Source organism: Bubalus bubalis, chromosome 14 (genome assembly GCF_019923935.1).
Source record: "Bubalus bubalis isolate 160015118507 breed Murrah chromosome 14, NDDB_SH_1, whole genome shotgun sequence".
In the NCBI taxonomy this organism is placed as follows: Eukaryota; Metazoa; Chordata; class Mammalia; order Artiodactyla; family Bovidae; genus Bubalus; species Bubalus bubalis.
Genome location: NC_059170.1, coordinates 60,152,005 through 60,169,305, shown reverse-complemented (window position 1 = coordinate 60,169,305; position 17,301 = coordinate 60,152,005). Strand labels below are relative to the sequence as shown.

At 44.9% G+C, this 17,301-nt stretch overlaps 1 protein-coding gene across 1 annotated transcript in view; it reads right to left on the bottom strand.

The window, feature by feature from the left end:
* PIP4K2A (phosphatidylinositol-5-phosphate 4-kinase type 2 alpha) overlaps positions 1-17,301 on the bottom strand; it is a 187,545-nt gene that overhangs the window by 57,478 nt on the left and 112,766 nt on the right. The window contains exon 4 of the mRNA XM_006079950.4: positions 1,167-1,319. Within this exon, the coding sequence (XP_006080012.1) occupies positions 1,167-1,319 (153 nt within the window). The remainder of the gene's footprint in view (positions 1-1,166; positions 1,320-17,301) is intronic.

Genomic DNA, 17,301 nt, shown 5'->3' with positions numbered 1-17,301 from the left:
CCTGTTTATGTAACTTCTATGCAGAGTACATCATGAGAAACGCTGGACTGGAAGAAACACAAGCTGGAATCAAGATTGCCGGGAGGAATATCAATAACCTCAGATATGCAGATGACACCACTCTTATGGCAGAAAGTGAGGAGGAACTCAAAAGCTTCTTGATGAAAGTGAAAGTCGAGAGTGAAAAAGTTGGCTTAAAGCTCAACATTCAGAAAACGAAGATCATGGCATCCAGTCCCATCACTTCATGGGAAATAGATGGGGAAACAGTGGAAACAGTGTCAGACTTTATTTTTGGGGGCTCCAAAATCACTGTAGATGGTGACTGCAGCCATGAAATTAAAAGACGCTTACTCCTTGGTAGGAAAGTTATGACCAACCTAGATAGCATATTCAAAAGCAGAGACATTACTTTGCCAACAAAGGTCCGTCTAGTCAAGGCTATGGTTTTTCCTGTGGTCATGTATGGATGTGAGAGTTGGACTGTGAAGAAGGCTGAGCACTGAAGAATTGATGCTTTTGAACTGTGGTGTTGGAGAAGACTCTTGAGAGTCCCTTGGACTGCAAGGAGATCCAACCAGTCCATTCTGAAGGAGATCAGCCCTGGGATTTCTTTGGAAGGAATGATGCTAAAGCTGAAACTCCAGTACTTTGGCCACCTCATGCGAAGAGTTGACTCATTGGAAAAGACTCTGATGCTGGGAGGGATTGGGGGCAAGAGGAGAAGGGGACGACAGAGGATGAGATGGCTGGATGGCATCACTGACTCGATGGACGTGAGTCTGAGTGAACTCTGGGAGTTGGTGATGGACAGGGAGGCCTGGTGTGTTGCGATTCATGGGGTTGCAAAGAGTTGGACACGACTGAGCGACTGATCTGATCTGATGCTCAGTGATTTTAAAATCAGAATGGTAATCATTGAAACCTTGAACAGAAGGGTGTTTAGATTAGAAGAGTTACATATATAACTAACAATCTACCATTCCTAAATGTTAACTGTCTGTAATCTGGATATAATAATTTTTACAAACACGGCTAGAGGGAATTTTTGCATCAAATGTGTTCTCATCATGACCTACCTATATCTTTAAATCTTGGGCCGTGATGATAATTCATTATGAATATTGATCACCTCCGAGTTTCAAGTAAAAATAAAGAAACATTACCTGGTGGTATTTCTTCAGGATGTTGTGCATTTCGGCCACATCTTCACTCGTGATGGTCTTGATGATGTACCTCTTGTCGTAGGATGTGTGGAATCGCGCTCCACTGCGGGCCTGGGAGTCGTTGGGAAGAGGTGCACTGCGGGTCAGGGAATTCTTCCCGTGGGCGATGGGGGAGGAAGGAAGAGAACCAGTTAAAGACCAGTTTCCAGGTCACTTGTTGTCATTACAAGTTTTCAAAAACATAGGTGTTTGCACTGCTATATTGAAAATCAGTAACTAACAAGGACTGACTTGTATCGCACAGGGAACTCTGCTCAGGATTATTTGACAGCCTAGATGGGAGGGGAACTTGGGGACATGTATATGTATGGCTGAGCACCTTCCCTGTTCACCCAAAACTGTCATAACATTGTTAATTGGCTATATCCACTACAAAATAAAAAGTTAAAAAAAAACACACAGAATCTGTGTTTGGAAGAAGTTGATAAGGAGGAGGACATTTTCTATTCATTGTAACTCAAATGGCAAGTCCTTCAAATGAAATTAAAATAGTGACTCTAACGTCTAGAATTATAATCAAAGTTGCTCTGTTTACCTTGTTCTTTTGAGTTGAACAAGAGCTCAGGTTTCCTTCTGAATAAAGTTAGGTTCCAGCCATGGAAGGACATTTTACATTCACTGAGAGTTTCCTTATACAAACAGGTATTCTGCCAAGAGTTACGCACAGAGCACTTCTCCCAATTCTGATAACATTCCTATGGAACAATTACTATTTATATCACTGTTGTTTTACAGATGAGGAGATGGGGATCAGAGATGTAAAATAACTGAGCCAAGGTCACACAGCTTTAGCAAGCGGAAGATTGGGAATTCCATCTGCAATGTGGCTGGAGCCAAACCCAAGTTCTCAACTAGTCAACTACTCAAGTAGGAAATAACTCAATTAGTGAACCCTGGGGTCTGTGGCTGCCCTGGGCTGGCCTGGGCAGGTATGCTGTAACACAGCTCTAGAAGATTCTGACCTGGTCCATCCCCCAACCCCACTTAAATCATTGTTCAGGACAGTTCATCTCTGGAGGGGATGAGGTGGGGCTGTGAGTGGGGGCTCTCCTGGCTTCATCTCACTCCAGTGTCTAGAATTTCATTCCAGATTCAGGCTCTCCACTCTCCCACTAGCTAAATCCCTGCTGCTCTCTCAGGTGACTCCCATTTGAATCTCTTTTCTCAGAGCCTCGGGGAACTCTCCTCCTTTTCCCCAAGCATATTACACTGCTTACTAGGATCAGCAAACCCCCAGCATCTGAGGAAGTCTGGTCTTCACCTCTGCTCACTGTGCCCTTGAGAACTGACTTCCACTCCCTGCCCGGCTCCACTGGATGGATTGTGAGGGACTCACAGGGAAAGACAGTCACTCCACCTTCCTCTTCCCAAGTGGGCATTCCAAAGCCCCAGTGATCCAAAGTCTGTCTGGTTAGGGGGACGCAGATGTCTTCAGAGAGGCAGGTGGGATCACTGCATCACGACTTCTCCATCTTTCTAGAATATAAGCTTCCTTAACCTTTCCTTTTCTAGATGAAATCCAGGACTGAGTCTTAAGAGGTCTAATGACACTGCGGAGCTGCAGCGGCTCGTGGAGGGGCTGCCTGGTCTTGGGCTGACGGAGGTGAGTGCGTTCTCACTCCCAGCACCTGCCCTGGCCCCAAGGTCTCCGTCTTTACATCCCGAGACCACACAGCCTGATCTGAATGCCACCAGGCACACCTGGCAAGGGCAGAGCCTCCCTGGCCAATTAATCAAAATTGCTTTCCTTAGCATATTAGAAAACTTGTGAAAAGTAACTCCCAATGCCTTTAAATAGAAGGATCTGGCTATATTAAACGATGAAGACAGCTGAAATTCATCAGATGGACTGAGAAGTAGGAAAAGGATTTGGGGGACGAAAACGGTTATATTAACAAGAGTTTGATTCTTATATTTTCTTTTTTTTCCCCCTGGAAAATAAAAACCCCCCTTTTTATCACTTCCTACTAAGAATTAAAAGGGAAGGAAATCAAGGTGAATGTCCTGTTTGGAGGTTTTAAACATTGGCCAAAAAAAGCAATCACTGCTCTTGGCTAGTGGTCTTTTTCTTCCTGAACATTCATTTGTAAAAGGTTATTCCAAATAAAACAAGAACACTAGGAATTGTAAGATTACAAATTACTTTCAGGCATAAAAATCAAAGCAGGAATAATCAACTTAATGAAAGACAGGCAGACCAGATTATAAACTATAAAACTGACAATACATGTAGAATAACTTTTGAGGGAGAAGAGAGGCTAGCAAAGGATAATCATATTCAGCAAAGGACAGAATTAACAGCAGCATCAGTTTCACGGACTGTTTTCTTAGGTGTACGGAATATGAAAGTGTTAACATTCTATCATGGACTAGTGGGAGAGAACAGGATTGAAAGCTGCCGAGTCAGTGCTTCTTAAACTTTAATGGGCAATGGAGTCACCTGGGCATCTCGTGACAGTGTGGATTCTGACCCAGCAGGTGTGGGGTGCAGCGTCTGAAGCACAGATAATGCTGATACAGCGAGTCTGCAGACCACACGTGAGAACCAAGAGTCTCCTGAACCACGGCTCGATGGGATTTGTCTGGAGCAGAGCATGGTGGTTCTAGTGTAGTAAGTGTGTTACAAACATGCCTGCCTGAATGCCCGTCCCACTATAGTCCGTCCAACTCTGGTTTGGTTAAAATGCAAAACGTTACAGTGAATAATAATTCATTGCATTCAGTGTATCAATTCACTAATGAAATGTCTAATAATACTATGTTCAGTGTATGGATTTACAAAGTAAAGGGCTAGAAAAGGCAGAATCAAAAATGTACTAACTCCTTATATATGCGTTACTGATATTTGTTTTTCTCTTTCTGATTTATGCATATATGTAGAATCTAGAAAAATGGTACAGATTAATCTATTTCCAAGGCTGCAATAGAGACACAGACATGTGGATACAGTGGGGGAAGGGTAGAGTGGGATGAATTGGGAGAGTACCACTGACATATATACGCGCAGAGTGTAAAACAGATAGCTAGTGAGAGCCTGCAACCACAGGAACTCAGCCTGGTGTTCCGTGATGACCTAGAGGGGTGAGATGGGTGAGTCGAGTTGGAAGGAGGTCCAAGAAGAAAGGGATACATGTATACATATAGCTGATTCTCTTCATTGCACAGCAGAAACTAACACAACACTATAAAGCAACTATATTCCAATAAAAAGAAAAAATATTTTTAAAAAATGTATTAACTCCTTAGCACAGATGCTACCTCCTTCCAAATTCTTTGCCTTTCCTTTCAGTCTCAAAGACACTGATTATTTATTATAGACTTTGTATAAGGATATTGGCCCTCTCATAATGGCCTGGGATATAAAACTTCACAAATTCTAATCTTGATTCTGTCTTAATATTTTAATAATCACATAAGTAGTCCCAACCCACAATATCTGCTTCCAATGTCTGGAAGATTTTTTTAAGGCTCTTAGTTTTCTAACAATGAAGTTAGGGACAAGCACACTTTATCAACAATTGGGATGTACTTTTTATAATCGCTATGAATATAAAAATGTGTAAGTCGGATTTACTGAAAGCTTTAGACAAGCAATCAGAAGAGTAAATGCAATTTTACACAAAATGTGTGGCCCTTAGAATGACTCTTAAGGCCTGGAAAAATCCATATTCATATTTATTTCCACAGCATTACTATGGGATAGAAAGAGCCAGGTGCCTTTTCCCGTGTGAACATAATGAAATTGGGATACAATGGAGCCAAGTGACATACCCAAGGCTCCTGCCTAAAACCTCTGAGGCAACCTTTTGGGGCAATTTACAAAGACAAGGCTAAATTTTGCCATTAATTAATACCCTGATTGTCAACTTTCTGTAACCTCTAACATAAGGGAGAAATATGTATGTTGGGGAGGGCAGTACTAAGGCAGGTGCTGGTCTGGGCCCTAGAACATTCTCTCCATCATCAACCCTTGATACCTAAAGGCAGTAAGCCTCTTTGAGCATCAGTTCCCAGGCCTGTGGTAAGCCGGGGTGGTGGTCTCTCCTTGGACCTCCAACAACTCTAAAATGTACTTCCAGGAAGACAGGGCACACGGCTCTAGGCCATGCAGGGGAGCACAGGCCTCAAGGTGACTTGATGTCTCCCAACAAAAGTCCAATGAGAGAAGAGTCCAACTGCCCTCTCAGCAGGGGCACGATAATGGCTCAGGACACCCGGGCCAGGACTGAAGGGAGACGGTAACAGTTCTCAAAGCAGCACGGAAATAAGGTGTCAGAGGTGGCGGCTGTTCTTGGGACTTCTCGCGAGAACGAGAAGACAGGCATGGTACATAGACCAAACAGCCTGCTATCTAGAAGCTGAAATTCCTCAGTGTCCTCTATTTTGTCACAAAGGAAGAGCAAACCACAGCATCATACTTGTCCATACACTTGGACAAGTCTGGGAAGCCAAGAGGAGAAAGACCTGAGAGAAACAGCCAGGGAGTAACCTCCCGACCCAAAGGGTCTCCTTATGCTTAAATAAACCTCGTAGTCGCAGAGCATGGCAGCTGGGGGCAACCTTGGAGACTGTTCCAAACCACCCAATTTACGGAGCAGAAAACAGAGGCCCAGAGAGCAGAAACTACTTGCTTGAGACCCGAGTGGGTCAGTGTCTGTGGAGGCCTTGCAGAGGCCTCTGCGTCCTGTTTGAACAGGCGTCTGGAGGGCTTTAGGATGGACTGTTACCATAGACTTCTCTGCGGTGACAAACACCTTCTCACCATAATATAACGCCTGAGCCAGCTGGCACAAGGCCAAACCTGTCTTTGTTCTTCAAATTTGCCAAGTAAAATGTGTAAAAATACCATCAGTAACAGCCTCAATGCTAATGCAGCCCAGAACCCTCCATTTATGCTTTTATTAACATGCATACAAACCTCTCCTGACTTCTCCTAGGACAATCATTACTTGGCTTTATCCGAGACAGATAGGAAAGGGGGCTGTCTTCTCTCTCAGCAAGGGCTGAGACAGATGTGTTTGGAAGCAAGGCTTAAGGCCAGGAGAAGTATGTGCGCTGAGCCCCGGGCTGAGAGTCAATCTGTGCTGCAGAGACAGGGCTGGCGCTCAGTAATGTGTCCTACGGTCCTGTAGACAGTGGTGACAACGTCAGTCCTATGAACGCTTCACATTTCCAACCATGTGGCACAGTTCATCATGTCTGTTTTAATTAATTCACATGTTCTGAGAATTGCTGGAGGTCTGCTTTCTCTCTTGATCAGTGGCTTAATCTTTAGTAAACTGTCCCATTCTCCTTTCCCTGCTTACAACCACAATGCCAAGAATGCCAAGGCTGAACGGAATAGGAATAGTCTTTCACACTGGGGATGCTCTGGGTCACTCTCTACAATACTAAAACAAGCAAATAGGAAAAAAATAAAAGGAAAAAAATTGCAAGTCAGGACAAGATTTATGTGGGAGAGTGAAGTTCTAGCTGAAAGCACCATTTAACCCTCTAGTTTAAAAAGGCAAGTCTGAGATGAAGATCTCATCCGTCCAAAAGCCTCCAAAGCACTAAGGCTGCGCTTGGTTTATTCTTCGTCAAGATAATTCCCATTTCCAACTTAAATATTTATTCTTGGAAACCTTCACCCTTACCTCCCTATCTGTCTTTATGAGAAAATTACCCAGTGAAATCTACCTAAGGTTTGGAGATGTCCACTCTCTTTAGAAAACAAATTCCTCGTCATGGACAAACCTTAGGGAGTTCTATTTTCTTGGAATAAGGTGACATTTTACAAACTCAAAATTGAGATTCTGAACCTCTCAGTTCAAAAGTGTCAAGTACAAAGCAAAGCGAGGATTCAAGGTCAAAGTCACAATACGAAGACAACACAAGTGGAAGTGAAACCTTCCACTGGTCTTCCGAAACATCCTCTACAAATCTAGAAGCCGTCAGAAGAACAGACATTCTAAATCCCTGATGTGCACACTCATCAGAAGGTTCCAAACATCAAAACTGTCTGTGTTACATTTAGTTTATTCATACTCTCATTTAGTTTATCCTCATTTTCTCAGATTCATGTTGTCATGAGGAGAGGTCTGATGACCTTTCAGCACAGATACTGAAGCTAGAAGACAGTGTAACATGTATTAGACACTGGAGCTTTCAGTTAAGACTGAGTGATTTTGGACAAGTTATTTAAGCTCTTCTTGCATCAATTTCCATTGTAGAAAGGTAATAATGACAGAATCATCACCATTAAAAGTTTTCCTGGGGGTTAAATGAGGTAAGACAAAAATTTTGATAACAGTGCCTGGAATAGTAGTACTCCTTAATGGTAGCTATTATTATAAACAGCAAATTTCAACCTGGAAGACATTTAGAGATACAGCTCAATAACAACAAATTACTCTGTAATTTGGTAAGTCAAAAATGAAAGACTTATAGAATGGGCTCTTCCAGTTGGCTTTTCCTTTCTCTTTTGGCTGCAGTTTACATGGGATCTTAGTTCCCCACCCAGGGATTGAGCCCATGCCCCCAGCAATGGAGCCTTAACCACTGGCCTGCCGGGAAAGTCCCTCCAGTTAACTCTTGATTCCACCCTGGCCAAGCCTTTGGTTGTATACCCAGTGACAATCAAGAACCACATTCTTGCCACTCTCATACTGTCCATTTCATGGCTTACTTTCTACAGCCCTCTGTTAGAACCAGTTGCAATTTGAAAAAGAGAATTTAAAACATTTTACATAAAGAAGTTTCAAGTTGAAAATTCCTACCCTGAAAGGTTATACATGGCTCCTGCTCCGCTTCTTGCATCCTCTCCAACCAAAGGACAGGAAGGACAGTGGAGGAGTGGGCTGATCCTCTACAGGACGGAGCCAAGCGTGGGAGGTGGGGAGACCCCTGCCTGAGGAGGAGGGGGGCAAAGCAGGCTGGCTGAAGATGCCAACCAAGTGGAAGGTACAGGACAGGGAATGTCAGGGAGCCAGACAGACTGGCCTTGGGTGAACTTGAGGTGGTGGCCAGGGCAAGAAGGGTGACAAGGAGCAGGCTGGATGAGAGCTTGAGGGGAGAGGAGGAGGTCTAGAAGAGCAATCTTGGGGTATTGATCTGGGAAGTCATTTACGGAACGTGCTGGGCCACCACAAAATCCAGTTCAAGGCAGAGCCTTAAAAGGCTTAATTCAATGTTGAAAATACAGATGTAATAGAAATCTGCAAAGGTCTGCACAAGTAGTGCCTCCCAGCCTTTCTTGATTACCTTTCTTTCCTCTTCAGGTTTTCAGGTCTCAGCATGTGTGGCAGAAAGAGAAGCAGTGAGAAGTTAAGGGCCATTAGGCCCCCCTCCGATCAATGCCCCTCCTGCTCCTTACTCTGTTATTCGATTATCTGCTAAGACAGACAGTCAGACTTGATTGTCTCTAGGTTTCCTTCTTGCTCTACTACGAGGATTCATTAATGTGCTTCTGCTTTCAGTCTGCAGAAACCAGGAAATGGACAATGATTTGCTTTCAGTTTGGGGGGAATCTAATGATAAGATTTCCCTGGTAGCTCAGATGGTAAAGAATCCTCCAATGCAGGAGACCTGGGTTTGATCCCTGGGTAGGGAAGATCCCCTGGAGAAGGGAATTGCTACCCACTCCAGTATTCTTGCCTGAGAAGTCCATGGACAGACCATGAGGTCGCAGAGAGTTGGATATGACTGAGCAACTAAGACTTTCACTTTCAATGATAAATGCACACAAACTGCTTTTATTCACTGGCTACCCTTTTCTTCTATACATTTGATAGCTGTATATTATAAACTATGTAATGCCTTAAATTCACTTGTTCTAAATGAAAATACTTTAACACAAGCCCCATATGTCAAGAAAAAGGCCACCAAAATCAATGGTGGAGGAGAAAAAGGTCTCATACCAAATATAAACTAATCTTAAACTCCAAACATCCTTAATGGCTTTACTGAGATATAATTCATGTACCAGACAATTCACCTATTTAAAGCCTACAAATCAATGGTTTTTAGTACAATTATACAGTTAAACCATGACCACAATGAATTTTAGGGCATTTTCATCAACCTCAAAAAGAAACCCTGTAGCCATTAGCAGTCAGTCCCGTTCCTGCCCTCTGCCCTGCCAACTCCGCCCCCTGCCCAGCCAACTAGTAAACCACTCATCTACTTTCTTAGAGACCTGCCTGTTCTGGACATTTCATATAACACAATCATCCAGGGCGCAGGCATTTGTGACTGGTCCAAACATTCTCCCTGCAAGTCCCCTGAGCACACCTATCACTCTGAGGGCCTGGTGGTAGACCCAGGGCTGTGTTTGGGTAAGCAAGGTGGCATCGCCGGCACTCTCTATTCAGTCCAGTGCAGTGAACATGTGACAGCAAGTCCATGCTGTTTCTTAGGATGCTGCCAGGCTTGCTGGGGAGCTAGGGATAAAATAAACTGACAAAAATTAAAGTTCCAGAGTAAAGCTATTAGATGCAGGGCATGTAAGAACAGGATAACTTAGTCTGTGTTTCAGGATGATCCTGCCACTAGATAAGTAAACTCACTTTCCACCACTCCCGTTTTCCATAGCCAAATATATCACATATCTTAAGGAAATGGGCTGGGATCTGGGACCCTTTGCTGCAATGCCTGCATCTGAACAAACATCTCCTCCAGCAACAGATACAAAGAAACTATAAGGGACTAAAAAATAACTGTGACAATTTACGAACAAGATACACAAGGGCCAAAAACCCAACTGCCACTTCTGAGGTGTCTGGAGCAAAACCAGGGTACTGCCCATGTGCCCTGCACAAAGCACCACCAAGGTGTGGGCAAACCACCAGTCAACCCTCCAGCCCGACCCCTGGACCTGGTCCTGCCTGTGCCCTCCCCCCATTTCAAGGCCCAGCTCACTGTGCTCTCAGGGAGCAAGCGAAGGCACCTGTTGCTTGTTTCACTTTCTCACGCGGCAACAGGAGTCCCAGTAACGTCTTGCCTGCGTTTGGCCTCCAATTTCCATAGATTAAGGAGTCCAAGAACCCTGGCTGGTAGCATTGCAAAACTCCATCTCAAACCTCGAGAGCTGCGTTTGAAGCTCTAGTGCCATGTCAGACTCATCAGGAAATAAAGGAAGATGAGAGATGAAAACTCACTCTTGAACAGACTGCTTACATTTATAATTGGAAATTCATTCTCCTTTCCCTAAAGAAAGGGATTAATGGTGCTTGCCTTCCTCCCCAAGCCTCTAAAAGTCTGCATTGAAGATGTTTATTTCCACAGTAGGAGGCCCAGGATCACTGGGGCCCCCAGGGGGGATGGAGGAAATGTCAATTTAATTAGCTCATCTTTACCACCAATCTTTCTAGACATCTCATAAAAATGTCGTGATTTACCAACCATTATGGTCCCCTATCCAATTTTTAAATACCCAAGCATTTTGAACATTTAATTCTCTTCAACTACTCAGTCTTATAGACATTTGGTTTTTTTTTTCTTTCCCTTTTTGACATGAGCTTGTAATTTCTGCTAAAAAGCATGTGTAGAAGTTTTTCTGTTTAGTCAATGGGAAAGCCACTTACAAAATCAATTCTGCCACGCTCAAACGTGTAAAGGCAGCACCTTACAGGGCAGACACAGCAATACCGCGCACAAGAACCCGAGTGACAGTCACCTACTGGCCTCAGAGAGCATGGCGTTCTTCCCTCTCATTTCACAGATGAGAAAATTGAGACCTCCAGGGCCGAGTGGATGGATTAAGTCACAGCAAGACTTAATCCATCTGAAGAGCCAAGATGCAAACCAGCTTCCCAACTCCTAGGAAAATGTTCTTTCTCCCGAGCCGGGCTACCTGTTTCATGGACCTGCCACCTGGAAGCCGGTCGCTGCCTCATTGACAACTCAGAATTATAATTACATGCCTCAAATCACACGGGCCAGGGGCCAGGAGCCAGAGCCTGGATCGGACCGCCTCTGGCTTTGCATTTGATGGTCTGAGTGAGCAGATGGTCCTCTGACCCCATCAGAGAGGGCAAGGCCAACACTCAAACAAGAACTTCATCATCAAGGATTAAAAGCCCACTGGGTTTAAATCCTTGGGTTACCCTCCTGGGGAATTTCAAAGAAAGTCTGAGCAGTGATCCCAAGCGTGGAATGGCTTTCATTGCAGAGGCGGGTGAGACGCAGTGCAATTGAACACTTATTAATAATGAAACAACTAAGCAGAAAAGAAGGACACAGAAACGAATGGTAATGACCGGCAGAGAAAGACTAAGAGTTACAGGAACATCTGCATGCCATAAGGTTGCCTTTAAAAAGCTTGGGTTGGTACTTGCCTGAGACTAAAATACAAGAGGCCTGTGTCCGAGGCAGTGTCCGACCTGGACAGGAGCTCCCTGGGCTGAAGTGACTGTCAGTGCTCGGCTGAAAATCGAAAGACTTCACCCAACATGAGTTCAGGAACGGAAAACGAGGGCTCACAGCCAGCCTGAGTTGCCAGGTAGGGCAATTTGTGATGGGGCAGGAATTGGTTCAGAAGCTTAAGAAGCAACAGAAAAAAATCACATGAAAAACACCTGAGAATGCTGGCCGGCTGGGAGGGAGTTTTCCCAAAAGTCTATTCAGAGACCTGTCTAAACTGAGGGCTGATGGGCGCCCTTTGATTTTCAGCCCAGGCAGACTTTTTGTCCGATGTTCGTTGTGAAGTTCATGGTAACTAAGCTGAGAGGCCAACGCATGCGAGGAGAAACTGTGAAAGAGCAGGCAGGGCAAACCCAAGAGATGACAGACAGTTACACAGGAATCAAAGAGCTTACCTGACTCGAGTCAGCAAACTCGGAGCAGAGACAGTACGAGAACCACTGTGTCTATCACCCCCAGATCTAGGCCTCTGCACTTGACCCCAATCCCGGGGCGCCCAATTACATGCTGACTAGCCTCACACAGGCACCTCCAGGTCATCTCCACATTCACAGGCAAAAAACTCAACTTCCTCTCTCCCCTCCCCCATGCCCACACTTCCCTCCCCTGGTGAGTGGCACCCCCACGCTTCTGCTTTCTCAGGGTCCGACACGTCGGCTGTCCTTTGATCCTGGGCTTTCCCTTCTCCCCGTCCTGGGAAGCTGCTCTCAGCTCAACCCTGTCTGTGCCAAGTGCCCTGGTTCAGGCCTCTTCACTCGTTGGGGTATTTCGTAGCTTCCTAATTTCTCTACCTCCCTTTGATGCATTCTACACATAACCGCCTTGATTTGCTTAGAAAATCAAGATGTCATCACATTACTCCCCTGTGCAAAATCCACAGGGCTGGGGCTTCCCTGGTGGTCCAGTGGTTAAGAAACTGCCTGGCAATGAAAGGGACATGGGTTCAGTGCCTGACTGGGGAACTAAGATCCCACATGCCACAGAGCAACTAAGCTCTCATGCACTGCAACTACTGAGCCCCAGCTCCGAAACAAGAGAAGCCACCACAACGAGGAGCCCTCGCACCACAACTAGAGAAAAGCCTCGGTACAGTGATGAAGACCCACCACGGACCAAAAAAAATAAGTCAATCTTAAAAAAGAAAAACCCTCAGGGCTGCTCTTGGGCTGGAGAATCCAGTGGAGGTCTTTTCCCCAGTTCCCACTTTGAGTTCCCTCTTTTCTCTCCGCTAGCCCACCACCTTCTGGCTCTGGCCTCCACAGTCTGGTTCAGAGGCTCATTTCTCTCAGCAATGTCCCCTCAGCCCTTCCTCCCTTTCTTCCTCAAATGTTTCTTAACTGTCCAGAGCCAGGCTGGTGCTCACCCCTGTACCTGCAACCCTGGTAAACAAGCTACACTCAGCTTCCGCCTTCAGACAGTTTCAGTTATATTTGGGAAAACTACAAACACCATGATAGACTTTAGAGATAATGGTAGAATTTTTCCCCCAAGTTTAGTACATACTAAAGGTCTCTGATACTTGAGAATTTTTGAACTGGAAACAAGAACATCAAAAGTTTAATAAAACGTTAGCTTTTAAAATTATTTTAAAATTAGAATCCTCTGTTACCAATACAAAGAGGAAAATGCATCAAATGCGAATAAAAAGAGATTCTAATTCAGGAGACTCAGCAGGGGAAAAGCAAGCCTGGTATTATCCTTCACAAAGAGCCAGAGGGCTGGTTTCTATTATGTGGTGTATTTAACATTAATTGCACCATTGCTTGGAGAAGGCAATGGCACCCAGTACTCTTGCCTGGAAAATCCCATGGATGGAGGAGCCTGGCAGGCTGCAGTCCATGGGGTCAAGAAGAGTTGGACACAACTGAATGACTTCACTTTCACTTTTCACTTTCATGCATTGGAGAAGGAAATGGCAACCCACTCCAGTGTTGTTGCCTGAAGAATCCCAGGGACGGGGGAGCCTGGTGGGCTGCCGTCTATGGGGTCGCACAGAGTTGGACACGACTGAAGCGACTTAGCAGCAGCAGCACCATTGCAACCCTGCCTAACTTTTTGGTTTCCACTGGGCAATCCTCTTCTGCAGCTCAGAAATTTTAACTGAAGTCTCCAGCTGACTTGCCGGGCCTGTCATTAACAGGCTCCGGTACTCAGAGACTGCAAAGAGGGATGCTGTTCTTCTTTCTTGAAGAACATTAACAATCAAGACATCTGGGTTTCTGTAAATCTCATCAGCATCCATTACAGAATCTGTCATGTAATGTTTTTTTCAAAAGGAATTTGTTCATCCTATCTCTTCCTCTGCATTCCCTATGTCTATCACAGAGCCCGACACACAGTAGGTGCAAATAAACACACTGAGTTGATAATTGTGCATGAAAACACCCACCTATGGGGGCTAGAGTGGCAGAGATCAAAGAAACAAAAACTATAGCAACAGTAACGGTGGAGGCTTCTGGGGGAGCATTCATCTTGAAAGACGTCTTAAAAGAATGATCATGGAGAGACACTGTCCCAACAATGATCGGAAGAATATATGTCAACTCTAAGCATATCACAAACCAAAGTCATTTTAACAAGCGCTGACAAGTTGGAGAAAGTTCTGAATCTGGAAGCACTGGGCATACGTACATGCACACACACACACAGGTTTACATATGTATGTTAAGTGATACGCTTGTTAATAATAAGTTAATAACAACTGAAACAGTTGCTTGACTTTAACAGCAGGAAGGAGTTCTATTTTTTAAAAGACATTCAAGGAATCAAAACCAAAGGAAAGACAACAAATGTTTATGGAGACAGCAGGGAAGCGTCTCAGTTTTAGAAGCTGGCTGCGGAGGTCGGTTGTTTAATCACTATGTCCTACTATGATCAGATGGATGGATACTGACCTGTTTTCAGGTGCAGCAAAACGGCATTTACAAACCAAAGCAGGTGGTGAACATTTACGCCTTTGATTTAATATGAAGGTTTGGATGTGAACTGGATGGTGGGCTCCCTTACTACACATAGATTTAAAAGTCCTTTGTCCAGAAAGTAAGCACTTCAGAAAAATAAACACAGCAAGGCAACGGGAACATGGAGGGGCCTGGGCCCCTCGAGCAATCCAGAGTCTCCAAAAGACGACGAGACTTCGGATCATTGATCCCACTTTCCAAATCAGATTGGGAAAAGAGGGTTCAACTTGATACTAGGTGACAATTGATAACTGTTACCCGTTCTGGCCACAACGAATGAAGTGTCCCGGGAGAAGTGACTCCACAGCAGAGGAGCTGACACGACCTCCCCTCCGGTCTGGGCCCCACGCGGTGCCGCTGCTCCCACCCCCCACCCACGTGCACGCGGTGCCACCACCCCGCCCCCCACCCCCCCAGCCCCCACCACCTCTGCGTGGCCGGCTAGGTGTATGCAGGCGCCCGGAGGCACCAACCCAGAGCCAGAGTTGGCACAAGTTCCTCCCTTTTTCCAAACCGAGTAGGCAATAAAGTGGGTTGAGCCTCACATAAGATCTTGTCTTCAGTTAGGGGCCCTGCCCCGGCTGAATGTATTTTAAGAGGTATAGACATTGAGAAAGGAACACAGAAACGGGGAGAGAGGCCTGAACTCTCGGCCCTCCTTACCTGCTGATTCCGTAACCGCAGATTCCACCAACCGCAATTCGACCCGCAGTAGGTGGAATCCGTGGGTGCGGAGGAACTGCATATGTCTGGTTTACGGAAATTACTTTAAACACCCACTTAAAAAAAAAAAAAATACAGTTGCCAAAGAGAAAGCAGCAATCTAAATGCCAAAAGCACCAAACATGGCTGAGGGAAGGAGTGGTGTTCAAATGATTAATTACACTCACACTGGTTTTCCCTTGTACTGATCTCTCAGGCTAAGAGCTTAACAGACTTGCCAATTAGTTACATGTGAATCACCCTCCAGTTGCCTAATTTGCCTTCAAAGTTTGTACTCAGCTATTTGCCCTTACTTAAATGTCAACTTACATGGTTTTGTTTTTAGGGAGAAGAGAGAGAAACCAGCCTGGTGTCCTAATATTTCAGCAACTAAAGATCTAATGGGTCCCTTTTAGATCTCATTTAACAGGGCTGGTTCTCAGAAGAAATATGACTTCATTGTGGTAATGAGTTGAGGAATCGAACAAGATCCTGTTGCATTGGCCCTGAAGTCAGTTTCCATGAAACGCCAGTGTAGCTATTTTATTTGAAAAAAAAAAAATTTTTTTTTAAAGAGGGGAGGGTGAACAAAGGAAGAAACACACTTGAATGCAGTGTCAGAGAGAGTAGATTTTCTTAGGAAGTCAGTTATCAGTTGTTATTCTTTTTAAAGTACATAGTTTATTTTCACATGGCCTCTTGAAATGTAGTTAACAGTTCTTACATAATAGAGAATTATTCCTTTTTATTTTATATGAAATATATTCTCTCTATATATATTTTCTAATATATTACTATTCCAAAATTTATCCTTTAAAGGTGACTTGCTTTTGCAGCAGTAAACGTCAAGTCCAAGTGTGACTGACGTTCTTTCTCTCTTACACATGAAGCCCACACGTGAATGCTGGCTCCACCTCAGTTTTTAAAAGCAAATCTCGTGACCACATCCTCCCTGCAGGCTTCCCTTCCACCCTCTCTGGGGCGCACTGGAGCCTCTGCTCAGAACCTGGGCCTGGTCCACAGAGGAGGGAATGTCACCCGCAGCCTGGCCAGCATCGTGTGTGTGTGTGTGCTAAATCGCTTCAGTTGTGTCCAAATCCGTGCAACTCTATGGACTCTAGCCCGCCAGGCTCCTCTGTCCATGGGATTTTCCAGGCAAGAATACTGGAGTAGGTTGTCACATCCTCCTCGAGGGGACCTTCCCAGCCTAGGGATCCTTTTTCAAAACATGGTGGTTTGAAGTCTTCTCAGGCGTGAATGAGCCTATGAGAAATTCTTGAAAACTTTCAACAGTGGGACAGGACGGGGAGGCCACAGATGTATAGCAAAGTCTATTAACTAAGCTTGATTTGCCTTGGGGACTTATTCTTTAAGAGAAAGTACGGGATAAGCTGTGTCAATATTCACCTTGCAAGGTCACCCAGGGAATACGAAACGTGATGGAGGATAAGTTAGAATTTCTGGTTTGGGACAAATGAGAGAAAGTGTTTACTAGATTTAAAATAAATCGCTACAGGAATTCTCAGCAGTCCAGTCCTTAGGACTGCACACTTTGACTGCCAAAGGTGGGGTTCCATCCCTGGTCAAGGAACTAGGATCCCACAAGCCACGTGTTGTGGCCAAAAAGTAGAAATTAATTAATTAATTAAACAAGTCAGTATTCACACAATAAAATGATTGGACTGTCACAAAAGACCAGGAAGCAGCCCGGGTATCTCCTGACTTAGATTTCTGCTCTTAAAAAAAATCCTTGGCCTTCACGAATCTGGCCGGCTCTATGAAAATCAGGTAACTGACGCCAGGTGCATTTCAGGAGAAATGGCCATGCATCAGCAGGTCCAACAGCCCATGACTCGATTTTAGAAGTCAAAATCGACTCCTGGGCAAACATGGGGAGGAAGGCAGCAGGGCACATCTTCACGTGGTGGGGCGCAAGAGCAGGAGGGCGCAAGCACAGCAGTGTCCCGCAGGCCGCTGGGCTCTGGCTGGCGACGGCGGCGCTGCTTGTCACT